General features: G+C 40.2%; 1 protein-coding gene across 1 annotated transcript in view; it reads right to left on the minus strand.

The window, feature by feature from the left end:
• MCTP2 (multiple C2 and transmembrane domain containing 2) overlaps window positions 1-13,795 on the minus strand; it is a 186,903-nt gene that overhangs the window by 17,576 nt on the left and 155,532 nt on the right. The window contains exons 19-20 of the mRNA XM_018562726.1: window positions 8,547-8,666; window positions 6,748-6,789 (exon numbers count right to left, since the gene is read on the minus strand). Of these exons, the coding sequence (XP_018418228.1) occupies window positions 6,748-6,789; window positions 8,547-8,666 (162 nt within the window). The remainder of the gene's footprint in view (window positions 1-6,747; window positions 6,790-8,546; window positions 8,667-13,795) is intronic.

The following is a 13,795-nucleotide window of genomic DNA, read 5'->3' on the forward strand; positions in this document are numbered from 1 at the left end:
CACCTGCCCCCCGGCTAACTGATTAGCAGGAAGCTGGGCGGCGAGTCATTACATGCCGCCTGCCTTCCTAAATGGGACTTCCGATATCAGTCTCTCCATTTATAGATCCTATGAAAGGATCTGTGAATATATGATACAGCTCTGAGGGTAGAGCCATGCACACTCATGCCAAATTCAAAGTCTGACAGGAGCCTGCTGGGAGAAGAATCCCAGAATGCAGCTTCCTATGTCATTTACCTGGCACCAGCCTGTTCACAGAACCATTAAAGCAGAACTCAGTGCAAAAATGTTCTTAGCCCTTGCAGTGCACGTTTCTGTCTAGATGCTAAAAAGAAAAGTTACACTGACCTGAACTGTAGAGCCTGCTGGCAGCTACTCCAGTCCCTGAAGCCTGTCTCCTCCTCCTGTGCACCGATGGTATGTCCCTCAGAGTCCTCGCATACTATACACAGTGTATTGGCTGTGATGACCCAAGGATCTTTAGACCATTGCAGTAGAGGAGGAGAGAGGCTCCAGGGACCGGCTCCAGGATTCGGCCAGGTCCGAGGATGGTGCAAGTATAACTTTATTTTTTTCTTTTTAGCACCTAGACACAACAAGCACTTAACCCTTGCAGTGCGGGGGTAGTCCCACTAAAAGGGTTAAGAACACTTTTACCCAGAGTTCTGCTTTACCACTGATAACTGTAAAACTGAATCAGGAAGATAAGTGTGAGTAATCCTCCTCACAGTGCAGTTTGTCAGAGGTTTGCAAATCATAAGATCAGTTGCACAGAACTACAAGTATGGGATAGCTGCAGTACCCGGCCAAGCAAAGGGTCAGTCGGCCAAGCATAGGGTCATTTTAAATATGAAAAGTATGAGAGTCCAGTTCTGCGTACTTGATTTTTACCAGACAAGTTCAATAGCAATGTGACTTAGTTGAGCTTACAGGCTGCATTTTTGTGATTAACATTGCACATAACTTTTTCCACTGTTATGAACCTCCTTCCACATATTACTGATTCAGTGATGTCAGCTAATCTGGTCAAACTCTAACCCAAAATGTGTAACTCGTGACTACTAAGGTTAGCACACTAACATTTTAATTTGATCCACAGTTTACTATTAGTGGATGATCGTGTTATTACTTTCGCCCTTATTCAGAATAAAAATCGGTAAAGGTTTCATTATTTCTAGCAGAAACGTCATTTTTACAAGGTTGAAAGACCTCATTAAGACGCCTAAAAGAAAGTACCACTTGATCTCCCTGCAGTTTTGACCATGACAGAAGCTGCTGAGGAGAAGTACTCTTATTTGCAGCATGTTGATCCCTTCATTCCACTTATCAGCCCTATCCCTGAGAAACAGATGTTCCTCGCACCCAGCATAAGGATCGTGAGCTTCTGCTAATGCTCACACTATATAAAAGGTTCACAGTCATCTCTATTTCCCCTTGCTGGCAAAACATGCTTTTTGCTTTTTCATGGCTGTTGGCTGCACTGTGAGATTCACTCATTTGGACTATTTTTATCAGTCCATCAATATCGTTGTACATGGTGCTTGGTGTCTGCCTGAGCTCATGCAATTGTAGCCCTACAGAAGAAAACAAGCAAAATACCTATGGGAGCTCTAAGTGATTTTAGACTTTGTGATGCACATTCTTACAGCCTCCTGATCATAAACTTGCTGTTAACAGGGTAAAAAAAAAAGGAAGATACATTTTATATATACAATACATAGAAAAAGTTATTTGTTTATATAGTACTGTAACAGGTTACCAGTAATACTAAAGGGCAATGCTATCCTCCCTTAGTCCTGGCTCCCCAATCAACTGGTAATGTGCATTTCTCTAGTGCTAGTTGAAAAAAACAACAACTTGTATTCCATGTGCAACAATTAAAATATTGCTTCATACACAAGGCTAGATTTGTCTACACTTTAATCGCTAATATTACTATCAAAAGTTTGCTCACTCCGGAGTGTCCGAGTTCTGAAATGCGCACTATGCCTCTAGGCTGTCATAAGATAAAGTGTATTTCATAAACCAAGTGTACTTATCCCCCCTATGAGTTTGATTTAAATAACTGGTGGGAATAAATGCAATAAGGTTTTCCTTACTGTCAGCCTTCATGCTGTGTGGTACGTGGCACTGATATCTCTCTGTAGAACAGCCATTACATAGATGGAATAATGTTATTGCATGTGATGCTTCTATCAGTTGCATTATGTAATAAATTACTTATTTATGAATATTTGTCAGTATACTGGTCACTGGTTTATGCTGAAACACATTGACCACACATTAGCTGGCAACATTCAATTCCAGGAATTCGCAAAGAGTTTTATAAAGACTTTAGAATTATGTCATGCCTCGAGACAACAAATGTTGGTGCTTGCGAAAGATTCATGTGGCTGTAGAATTAGCTGTGCAGGCATGGTGGGGGCGGCACTGAGGGCAAAGTGTCCATGCCATGAACACTCCATCCTCAGTCCATGTTCAGCCCCCAAGCCGCTCATCATCCTTGGTTGCTAGGGAGTTGTGGTCTTACAACCCAATAACACAGGACCTGCCCAATTCAACTGCAGAAGCTTCCCTGGCCGACAGAAGAACTTAAAGAAAGGGGTAAAGATTGTGCTGGCCTAATATTGACCAATTGACCCAGCCATTGCAGCCAGAAACCTGCTTTAGTGGCTACATAAAAAATAAAAAACACTCAGAAATTGCCTATTTTATGATAGCTCTTATAACAACTTCAACCCTTGCACCTGTATATCCCATATGGAATGGAGCATTTTTTAACTTCCTGCTATGAGCCTATTGATTAATTAATAACTTTGTCATTACTTAAGATAAAGTAATAAATATATTTTTATGCAATCTATAGATAAAAGGTAAAACATAATGAAAAAAAGTTGTTGTTTGACCAGTGTTAGTTTTAAACAACTAGTACAAACAACTAGATAAAAAGTGCACATATATTTTATAATAATATAATATGTGCTATTTACAATGGAACTAAAATTGCCTATTTTTATTTCAAGGTTTTTTGTAAAGTTTTTGTTTACAAACGAAAGACATGTTTTTTTAAAGGTTGCCTCCAAACAAATTCATCTGAAATAGGTTTAAATATTAGTGGTAGAAGAAGAAAATAGAAAAAAAATAATAATAATCCACAGCAAAACAATAACTAAGACCGAGGAAGGATCCACACAATATTACCCAGACTATGCTTAGCACCGCTTAAAACCCTATGTCCTTCAATATGTTCAATGATAAGACAGAGGAAGGAGTTAATTATGGCTAAATAAGACGAATTAGGGGTTAATAAGGGGTTATAGAGAAACAGTTTTTTTTTTTAACTTAGAAGGTTGCTTTAAGTGAGAGCATATGCAGAGCAAGGTCACCCTTTTGATCTGCTCTGAGCTACATGGTAATTCTTATATTTACACTGCAGACATTGTACAGAAGAGCTCCTGTGATACAAAACAAGTGCCGGCTGTCATAATGACAACCAGGATTTTCTGGTTAATGTGGCAGGAGCTGTGGAGGAGAATGAGCAAGGCATACCATACATTCCCAATAAATTTATATAACTTTCTAGTGTGTGTGTGTGGTGCGCCAAAGTCCACAAGTGGGTAAGGAGAAGACTGTAGACCACAACCAGGCAGATTGTATTTACATATTACATTCCATTAGTATATGTCACAGACAGTCTCGGAGTGTGCATAAGGTCGACTTGTTCTTTTGTACTACTTGGTAGATTCACACTTGGGTTCCCTTGGTCAGGTGATGACAGGGAACCATCTTTCCATTAGCCTGTAACATCCATCGGCAATACAACTGACAATGGAAACTGCTATTGAATGTGTTCCAGTTCCCATTCCTCTGCTCCAACAGCTTTAATATCTGATAACTGCAGCAGTAGAGCTTGGATGAAAGGAGCTGTTTATTGTTTTAGGAAGATCTACTTGGCTACATTACACTAATCACAGTGGGTACTTGTGGCCTAACAGTGCATTTCACGTGCCAAATGTAAGAAGGGGTATCAGAGTAAGTAATAGCAGTCAGAGCAAGATGGTTCCATTTCATGTCGTGTAAATTCACCTAACACTAAGTGCTACACTGATGTCAGTTCTTTCTAGTATTTGGTACTGTATGTGTAAGTCATTGTTGGGGGGCACACGTTTGTCACTCTGCACAGTGTAATATAATAAAGCGGGAGTCTGAAAACATTAGAAACTGTTTTTTCTTTATTTAACAAAAATAGGCCACTCCTGTCATCCGAGCTGTCACGCTGAAGTTATTACCTACTAAAGCTGTGCGGGCAGATTATGCTCCATGTTTTCCCTGTCCGTACATAACCAGGAAAGTCTTAGTATATGCCAAGTGCACAGTGCACTATACCAAGTAGCATATGAATGATGAGTTCATGAATATAGATCATGTGTGGCACTGTTTTTTTTTTTAAGTGGTGGAAGGCACTGAAAGACCCCCAGTTATATATTACTTAAAATTGCAAGTGGCTTAGTAGGTAGCAGTAGCAATTCGTGCAGCACTGGGGTCCCCGGTTTGTTCAGGACACTATCTGCAAGGGGTTTGCATGTTTTCCCTGTACTTGCGAGGGTTTCCTTCAGGTACTCCGGTTTCCTTCCACATTGGCTCCAGTCTAAAATTGGCTCCAGTCTAAAGGTTAATTGGCTCCAGTCTAAAATTGTCCCTGTATATGTGTGTGATAGGGACCTTAGATTGCAAGCTTCTTGAAGGCAGGGACTAATGTGAATGTGCAGAATGTAAATGCTCCATAAATTGTAAATACCTGTAATAAAAAAGCTGCTTAAATGCATATAAATAGTACATTACTCTGTACTAGCTTCCTATAATCCTATGCTCATCAGCATTTAGACTGGGAATAGAAAAGTTAAGTCAATCAGGCTTTACTGCATGGCAGATTGCTGTAAATCTAATAAGTGGAGGGTGCTGATTGGAGGAGAGAGCACAGAGATGACCTTATTTGTAACATTTTACTATCTAACTGCAGCCTTGATTAAGTTATATTGCTGTAACTACAGTGCAGAAAACACATTGTTAGGATATAGCCAGCAGTAGTTACTTTCAACTGGGCTTGTTTGGTAATGTTGAACATGTTTCCCCACTCATCCAAGTGACTACAACAATTCAATGAGTATTGGGAACATACTCTAGCATGACCCAATATAGGTGCATGAAATCTGCACTCTTCCTAAACCATTTTTTTCAGCAACAGTGAGGATCACATTTTGAAACACGTGAAAGAGCCATTTGGGCCAAACCAGAACAACTATCTCTATATCGGGATGGGATTCAGACCTCTGAACTGAAGCAGCCATTTGGATGAGTCAACTTTACAAAACAAGTCCAGCTAAATGTGACTAACTAGTACTAGCTAAACCACGATCTCTATTAAATGTGACTAACTAGTACTAGCTAAACCACGATCTCTATTAAAGAAAACCTTTACAGATATATATGGTCAGGACTTTGTATAGTCCCAGGAAGGGTGTCTGGAATAAAAATGGGATAAGCAGAATTATAAGTCTTTTGGCATATAATTAGCTGCTTGCTCACACTTGTACTTAGAAAACTATATTGTGACTTCTGCTTAAAGTGACATTAAAGTCAAAAATATTTTTCCCTCCCCCCAATGTTAATTAAAGCACTCAGCTTAAATGATGTCTGTTAATCCGATCTTCTTCTTTCCTGTCGTTTAAATCTGTCCCTCCAGCGGTGCGGCAGGTCTCCGATCAAGCGCCGACTCCTCTGTCCTTGCTGGTACTTTCTGTCCCACTGTGTCTGCATGCGGGTGCACGCGTCCATAGACTTGCCTTGTGTCTCTCCTCGTCTCCCGGCCGAAAATCTGAACTGCGCATGCGCCCGCCCCAAGAAGCTTTGTGGCCGACCGAGAATTTTCAGATTTTCGGACGGGAGCGTGTGGCCAAGACAGGGATAAGTTTAAACCGCTTTTAAAGCGTTTTTAAAAATGTTTTTGCATATATCTACTGCTTGCGAGCAGTGGATATATGCAAAAAAACAGAGGGTTTAATAACCATTTAAGTTGCACAACTTTTATTCAAAGTGGGGCTCCAGCCAAAAAAAATTTTTTTTTAAATAAAGTAGGGAAGAAATGTTCATGTTTTACTGCTGTCTATGTCTTAACTGATAAGATTTTCCCTTACTTTCATTTCTTGAGACAAAACAGGAAGTTGTTGAAAATCCCCCCAAGGTGAGGGGAAATCCCCCATGTGTCATTTGTTTACCTCTAAACCCCATGCCCATGACAAGTCTAAAGTTTTAGTTTACCCCTCACCTTCTATTCTTCTGAACCTAGACCTCTGCACGCTACCTAAAAGAGAATTTAAAAAAAGTTCTGGCTGGAGTAGCACTGTAAAGAACCTGACAAAGGCAACATTTTTTCTTGATCGATGTCCATTAAAACAGAATTCTGCTAATTAATTGTTTACTACTTTTGTGAAATGCATGTATTGTCCATGTATATTACTGTCTTCTATTAATATTAGTTTATTCATAAATTAAAAACCTCTCTCCCCCCGCCCCCCTATATAGGTGGAGGGGTTATCTCCGATTGTTTAGTCAATCTCTTACATAGCCCCATTCTCCTTAGTTTTTGTTACAAATATATTTAGGGGTGAGGTGGCCCGTTCCCCATGGTGGCTCAGAACCTTTTTTTTTGTACTCTATTGTCTATGTATTGTTATGTGTTAGACTTACTTTTTCATCTTCTTCATCGTCTTCACCAATATCCATTCCATCCTGAAACGAAAAAGATGGCACAGTCAGCTTTAATTTCTCAAACGCGAAGTATATTTTTATCTTTAATAAAATAACTTTTTCACCAGTCAATAAAAATTACAAAAGAAAATTACAATGTAACAAGATGAAAAGGTTACAAAAATGTACAAGTTAAAAAAAAAAGAAAGAAAAAGCAGATATCTTTACATACTCTTAAATAGGATATGTGGGGAGTGCGCTACAGCAAAAATGCAGACTGGCACTACATTTTTGTCCCAGCTGTACTGCACCATACAACATTTCATGCACATCTGCCACAGAAGTGCGACAAGCGCAACCAAACCTGAAATGTGAAAAAAACTGCTAGCAGTTAGTTATTTATAGTAGAGGGGACTCTGTATGCCTTTTCTGCCATAAAATATTTCCCCCAGCTTGCTAGCAGTTTTTTTTTACGAATTATTACACAGACAGTTGCATATATACAGCTCAGTGTACAATTCCGGCATGTGAGTGCTAGGCGCTTGGACAAGTGAACTACCGTGGGCATGCACAAGAGCTATGTCATCTCCACCGGGCCAATCAAGGTGGCTAAAGACTCCGGATCCAGGAAGATGACGAAAAACAAATGGAAACACCAGAGACAGAGCACTGGGGGAGACTGCAGTGCTGGAGGGTGGGCACTTTACAAAGTAAGAACGCCATACTGTGCCAATATGTTGTGTATGTTGCACATTATGACATAATATCAGGGTTAGGTCTGAGATCTCAGTGTAGGTAACAGAACTTGGTATCTGGTTAAAAGGAGCTTGAGTAATGGGGAGGGGGATGTACAACTAACAGCAATTCTGCATATACTTAGATGTATAATAGTACTTTAAATATAGAGTGTTTACTAATGGCAGGGTGTTTTTACCTTTTGGATTCTCTGCATTAAGTTTTTAAAAATGCCCGGTACTTTTCTGTGTTCCACTGACCCCTACCGACACTTAGCTGTGGTCACCATTCACAGCTGCCGGGTCCATGAAGATATCCTCTGTTCTGAGCTTCCTGGTTGTGGGGGAGGGTACTGAGGGCAGAGGAGCGATTGGCTCCTTTTGCTCCTTTTGCTATCAGTCAATCTGTTGGGAGTATAGAAGGGGAGTAGCTTTCCGCTAGCGGTGTGTGTCGATGGACATACACAGCTACTTGCAGTCACACCTGGGAATGTGCATGCATGGATGTCTCCTCAGCAGCTGGCTAGCTGATGGAGACACCCACAAAAGACGAGTGAGGGGGAAAGCAGTTTGGGGATCAGCTAGAGAATGGGGAAAGCAAAAACTCTAAATAAGAGGGATAGCAATTTAAAGTATGACCTTCAAAACATAAAAAGAAGAAAAAAAAGACAGAAGCAATATCACTATCAATATCACTTTAGGAAGGACATGAAAAGGTGGTGTTTTGAAACAAAGGTTAAGTACAAAAAGTTAAAATATTAGCTTATGAATAAGCAACATATGCACTCATAAATGCACATACATACGTTAATAATTGTAATACACACAGTCTCTTTGAAAGAACAGTAGTTATTGACAAAAAAATGATTTAAAAGTAGCCACTCCCTATTACTAGGAGTCATAAAAGGATTATAGGTAAGCAAACACATTACTCCCTTAAGGAGGTCTGGCATCCAGGGACATGTTTTATAAGATAACAGTGTTGCCTTGAGGTAAGCAACATATGGATCTTCTGATTATAGCTATGAGCGTATGGGCCAAAAATCAATATTTGTCTTTGCTTACCAGATTGTTCTGGGCGCTGACCTTCCCCGTTGTGATCATGGTAAAGTTGTAAGCAAAAAGAAGCAGCAGAAACAGAGGTATCATGTAAAGCTCCAGATTCCATAGTGTTAGCACAAATAGCTACAAAGGAAGACATAAAAGGAGATACCAATAAGAAAATCTACAATAAAGAAAAACATAAATGAAACAGTAGCATGGTAAAAGTATACAAGCTCAAGGTGGCGTGTGGTGGACTTTATGGTTTAAACTTTATGTTCAGCCAAAACTTTGATTTTTGGGGAGAATGGGGAAGGCTTAGCACTCCTGCCAGGTCTTTATTGCTATGTGATTTTCCCTCACTTACTGTTCCTTGAAATCTGCTACAGGGACTCGGCAATAAAATAGCCGACACGGATCTATCCCTCTTCTATGCTACTAAAATTAAGTAAATGTATTTTAGACTCTGTTGCTGCTGAAGACGCTGTCTCGTGATATTGTTGTCGCTAGGAAGGGAAGTGCGGGGAAAAATGACATCCCAGAAAGCAGTTAAAACCTGGGAAGGGTGCTAACCTTTTCCCAAAAAAAAAAATTGGGCTGGACATACACTTTAGGCTTGGCATAGGACATTAGATGATGGTTAAACAGGGAGGGGAATTTATCAAAACTGGAGCAGACAAAATCTGGAGCAGCTGTGCATGACAACCAATCAGCTTCTCTCTTTCATTTTCAAATCTTAACTGAGCAAACTGAAGACAGGAGCTGATTAGTTGCCATGGGCAACTGCTCCAAATTCTGTCTGCTCCAGTTTTGATAAATCCCGCCCAGAAGAGTGCTGAAAGACCTTTTTCTAACAAAGTCCAGAACATGCAACATTAGGTCACTCCAGTGTTAATAGCAGTGGAGGTAGGACGTTGGGGAGATCACCCAAGCAAGCCAGGCACCAGACTAATCTAGGCCAAAAACAACAGCGAGTTGCGTGAAATAGCCATTCACTAGATCCTCTATAACAGGGTTAGTGAACCTTGGCTCTCCAGCTGTGCCGAAACTACAAATCTTATCATGCTTCTGCCTCTGGGAGTCATGCCTGTGGCTTGCAATGCCTTATGGGATTTGTAGTTTCAGCACAGCTGGAGAGCCAAGGTTGCCTACCCCTGCTCTATAAGTCAAATTCCAAAGTTCATCAATCTCCAACACTGGTAACCTAAATAAGTTTAATGCCCACCTAGCCCATCTACTTATTTTGTTCAGTCATTTCTCTATGTGGCTTCTCCATTCCTACCACTGACATCTCTAGAGTCGTTAATGATTATTTCAACATTTTAATTGCCAATAGCACAGCTGATGTAATCCTTCTCTCAGTCACCTGATCTTTGGTTACTACTCACAATGATGGACACATATTTAACCACATATTACTCGCCTCAATTTTCTATTAACATTTTTAAACTCTTATTTTCCACTTTCGGATTATAACTAACTTTACATTTCTTTTCCATCTAAGGAAAATCCCCTACAAAGCAGCACAAAAAGACATTAACAAGAGAGCTCCATACATTCAGATTTTATACACTTTGCAGTTTTGGAGCTTGGTATTAGAAGATAATAAGCAGTCACTCACTGCAATAAACTCAGGCTTGGATTCCTTTACCAAGGCCAAACCTTTGCTTGCCAAGCAGCAACCCTGGCACATCAAGCAAGATAAAGTGCTTAAGAGGTTTTCTTAAACATTTAAAAGACAAAAATATTAAAAAATATATACACACCTCATATCTAAACATGATCTACAGGAGACCAGGGCTGCTTTTTTTTTATCAGGTAAGGAGTTGTATTACTTCTCACTCATGCATACAAAGTCCAACAATCCTGACAGAATATCAATACTTTTAAATGCCCACCGGCATCCACCACTTTGTATATGGTGGATATAGTGTATAAGAATTAAACATATCTTTATTAAAACACTGCAAGTTGAAAGCAAGGGCAACAGAGAAGGTATCCCAAGTGTCTGAGTAATTAAACGAATATGCATAATGAACCATATGCCCAAAGGGCTTGTTCTTCATGAAGGCCAGATTTTTGTTTGAATTTTTAATTTTTATATACAGATGAAACAAGCAGACTATTACAGAACTATACTGCAGAAATATCATTACCCATTTCAGCGTGTGAATAAGGATCGCTGGTGGACTATGAACTTGCGACCTATGTTTTATTTATTATTTAAGCGAACGATTCAGTGAAATCTATTCCAAGAATTACATACTAGTTAAGGATGAATTGGCCTGGAATGTGAATACACATTTAATCTTCCATATGTACGCCAGGCTGTATAGGAACATCAGAGTATATTCACATTCCATGTCACTCCAACACACACTGCACGTACATATACAAATCACATCAAGCAAACAGGTTCATTCAAAAAACAGACACTTGAGGCTCTAACATTTTCAGAAGTGCAACAAAGTTTAAAGCAGGGATATAATAGCCAGATGCATGTGCTGTAACCTTTTATTTTTGCCATTTAGATAATACCCAAGAATGAATAAGCATAGCTCTCTAACATTATTTATAATTACCGTAAATCAAATCAAACCCTCAGCCACCCACTTTCCATCATCTCACCCCTAGACCGCGCCCCCCCCCGAATCAGACTTAGTTTTTAATTATCTTTCCTCAGGGAACCCTTCACGCACTTCCTGAATTCCCGCCTGGGCAATACTGACATAGGTACCTGCAGCCCCTGGGATACCCACATCACAGAACTCGGGGAGGTTTCAAGTATTCTATATTCCATCCCTGGGATGCACAATGTAGGTATCCAAGAAGGCATTGGGGTACTCTAGTATGCATGCACCAGGGTGCATCGTTGAGGGGCTGGATGAAAGAAAAGACAGCAAGCCCCCTGACAATGTGCCATGGGGCATGCACATCATCAGGGGGCCAGCTGCAAGAACCCGGAAGGTGCACGCGGTTCCTGGTGGCATTAGAAAAGAAGGGCGGGTAAAGCAGCCGGGATTGAAACCCTACAGAACACTGCTGTATTTCTGGACATGCGAGTATGTTTTTGTGAAAAACCCAGCAAAGAAGGACAGGGGGCAGTGAAGGTCCTCTTTAAACTACATGGGTGACTTTCAGCTGCAGTAATATGCATGCTAACTTGCCATCAAATGGCTGCAAAAATTGACCAAACAAGAACAACATTTTTTATACTTATAATTATATTTGCTACAAAAAGTATACTCAGATCTTTATTTACATACAGTAGGGGGAATGTATCAGAACTGGAGCAGACAAAAACTGGAGCAGCAGTGCAGGGCAACCAATCAGCTTCTCTCTTCAGTTTGTTCAGTTAAGATTTGAAAATGAAAGAGAGAAGCTGATTGGTTGCCATGCACGGCTTCTCCAGATTTTGTCTGCTCCAGTTTTGATAAATTCCCTTCAGTATGTCATGATGATAATGACAATTGACGACACACTGACTTAGTGAATGCCAGACTGAGCATGCAGATAAGGACTTCTGATCTTGCCACAGCTTTTCTGATCTGCATAATGTTTTCTGATCACCCTCTCAAAGTATTGAAGGGATTGAGTAAGCACATTGGGCAGGAAACTAGCATTTTGGAGACAGTACCCCTTTCTCAGCGTTCACCTTTAGTGAAATCAACTAAATGCCAAACTTAATACCCCCACCTCAACCATGTTTACATGAAATGATCAATATGTAGGAGAAAGGGGTGGGGTTGAACTTAAAAGCCAAGTTTACCTTTTAGACATGTTTCATGTTATATCCATATTCAGGGTGTAACATAAAACATGGTCACATAAGTAAGTAAACAGTATATAGGATTGCAATAGGTAAGTTTTGCCTCCCTCACAAATTGTATCAACTAGAGTCCCAGGAGTATGGGATTCAAATATTGGGGTTATGGGACTGGATCCCTGAACAATAAAAAATAAAAAACAGCTTTGACTCGGTCTGTCAGATAACATGGAAGTAACATTGTTTAGCAACTGCAACTTGATTGCATGTTTGACTTCACAAAACAAGTTTTAAAACCCTCACTAATTGTAGCAAGCTTGTGTATTTGTAATTCGCCATTTTGATTAAATCCCTATGATTTAATCAAAATGGCACCTCTTGATAGAGCGGTCCTAATTCTAAACTATGAGAGTCTCCATCTTGGAGCACATGGGGCAAAAGATCAAATTGAGTGCAGGTTTGTCAGGAGTAAGCCCAACCTCTCTTAACCCTTTCACTGCCAAGCCCTCCGGAACATTTTTCAAATCAGCTGGCCAAGCCATTTTTGAATTACAGGGATACACTATTCAAGATGGAGACTCTCATAGTTTAGAGTTGGGACCGCACTATATAGAGGTGCCTTGGCACGGATGTGCGGCTTTCACATTTTCTGCAGAAGACGTGTATCTAAACCTGTTTTTAACCTTAGTGTGAGACAAGTTTTTTGCATGCTGGCTGGCGAGTGTGCTGGGAAAACTTTTTGCTGTCCATAAAAAGGGAGAACGCCAAGTTAGTACAGTTGTAATCGTTGGTTCCTTATTTACCCACTAGTAAAATGTTAAATTAAAAAGTAAGAAAATTGCTGAATATGACTACACCCTGCCACAGGTAGTCAATAAGTTACTTCTGGGCCTCTCCTTAGAGCACTGTGTGAGGCCTTCCAACTATCTGAACGAAGATGACAGTTGATGATGGTATGCAACAAGGATGATGTAACTAGATGTTCAAAAATGATGAACATACTGTTTTGAAAGAATCAGATCATTCTGGGAAAACACCATCAGTGTGGCCGTAAGGAGTCAACATTAACTTGGGGCCCTTAAAAACTAAGATGACTAGCCCACAGAGACAGCAACACAATCTAGGAGAAAAGAAGTGTAAAGCTGTCCACAAACTGGTAGATTTCAAACAAACTTTCACACGAAAAATCTCACCAGAACATTGAATAATGCCGTCAGAGACTGGAATGAATGGAGTTTTTTCAAATGAAAACCACATTCACTGTTAATCTGGCCATACACCTATAGATTATCTGTAGATTTTCTATGGTCAGATGGAAAAAGAGGAATCTCCCACTGGGAGACCGGCTCTCCAAATACCTGAACAAGCTGATCGGATGCAGGCATTGTTCAGGTATTTTGAGAGACAGCGGAGCCGACTAGCAAGATACTGAAGCTTGGCCCAGCGGGAGATTCCTCCATACACACAGTTTAGCGTAGATAAAAGGAATATTTGGCACTTTTTCCAT

This window comes from Nanorana parkeri, unplaced genomic scaffold (assembly GCF_000935625.1).
Source record: "Nanorana parkeri isolate BGI_ZX_2015 unplaced genomic scaffold, ASM93562v1 scaffold594, whole genome shotgun sequence".
Lineage (NCBI taxonomy): Eukaryota > Metazoa > Chordata > Amphibia > Anura > Dicroglossidae > Nanorana > Nanorana parkeri.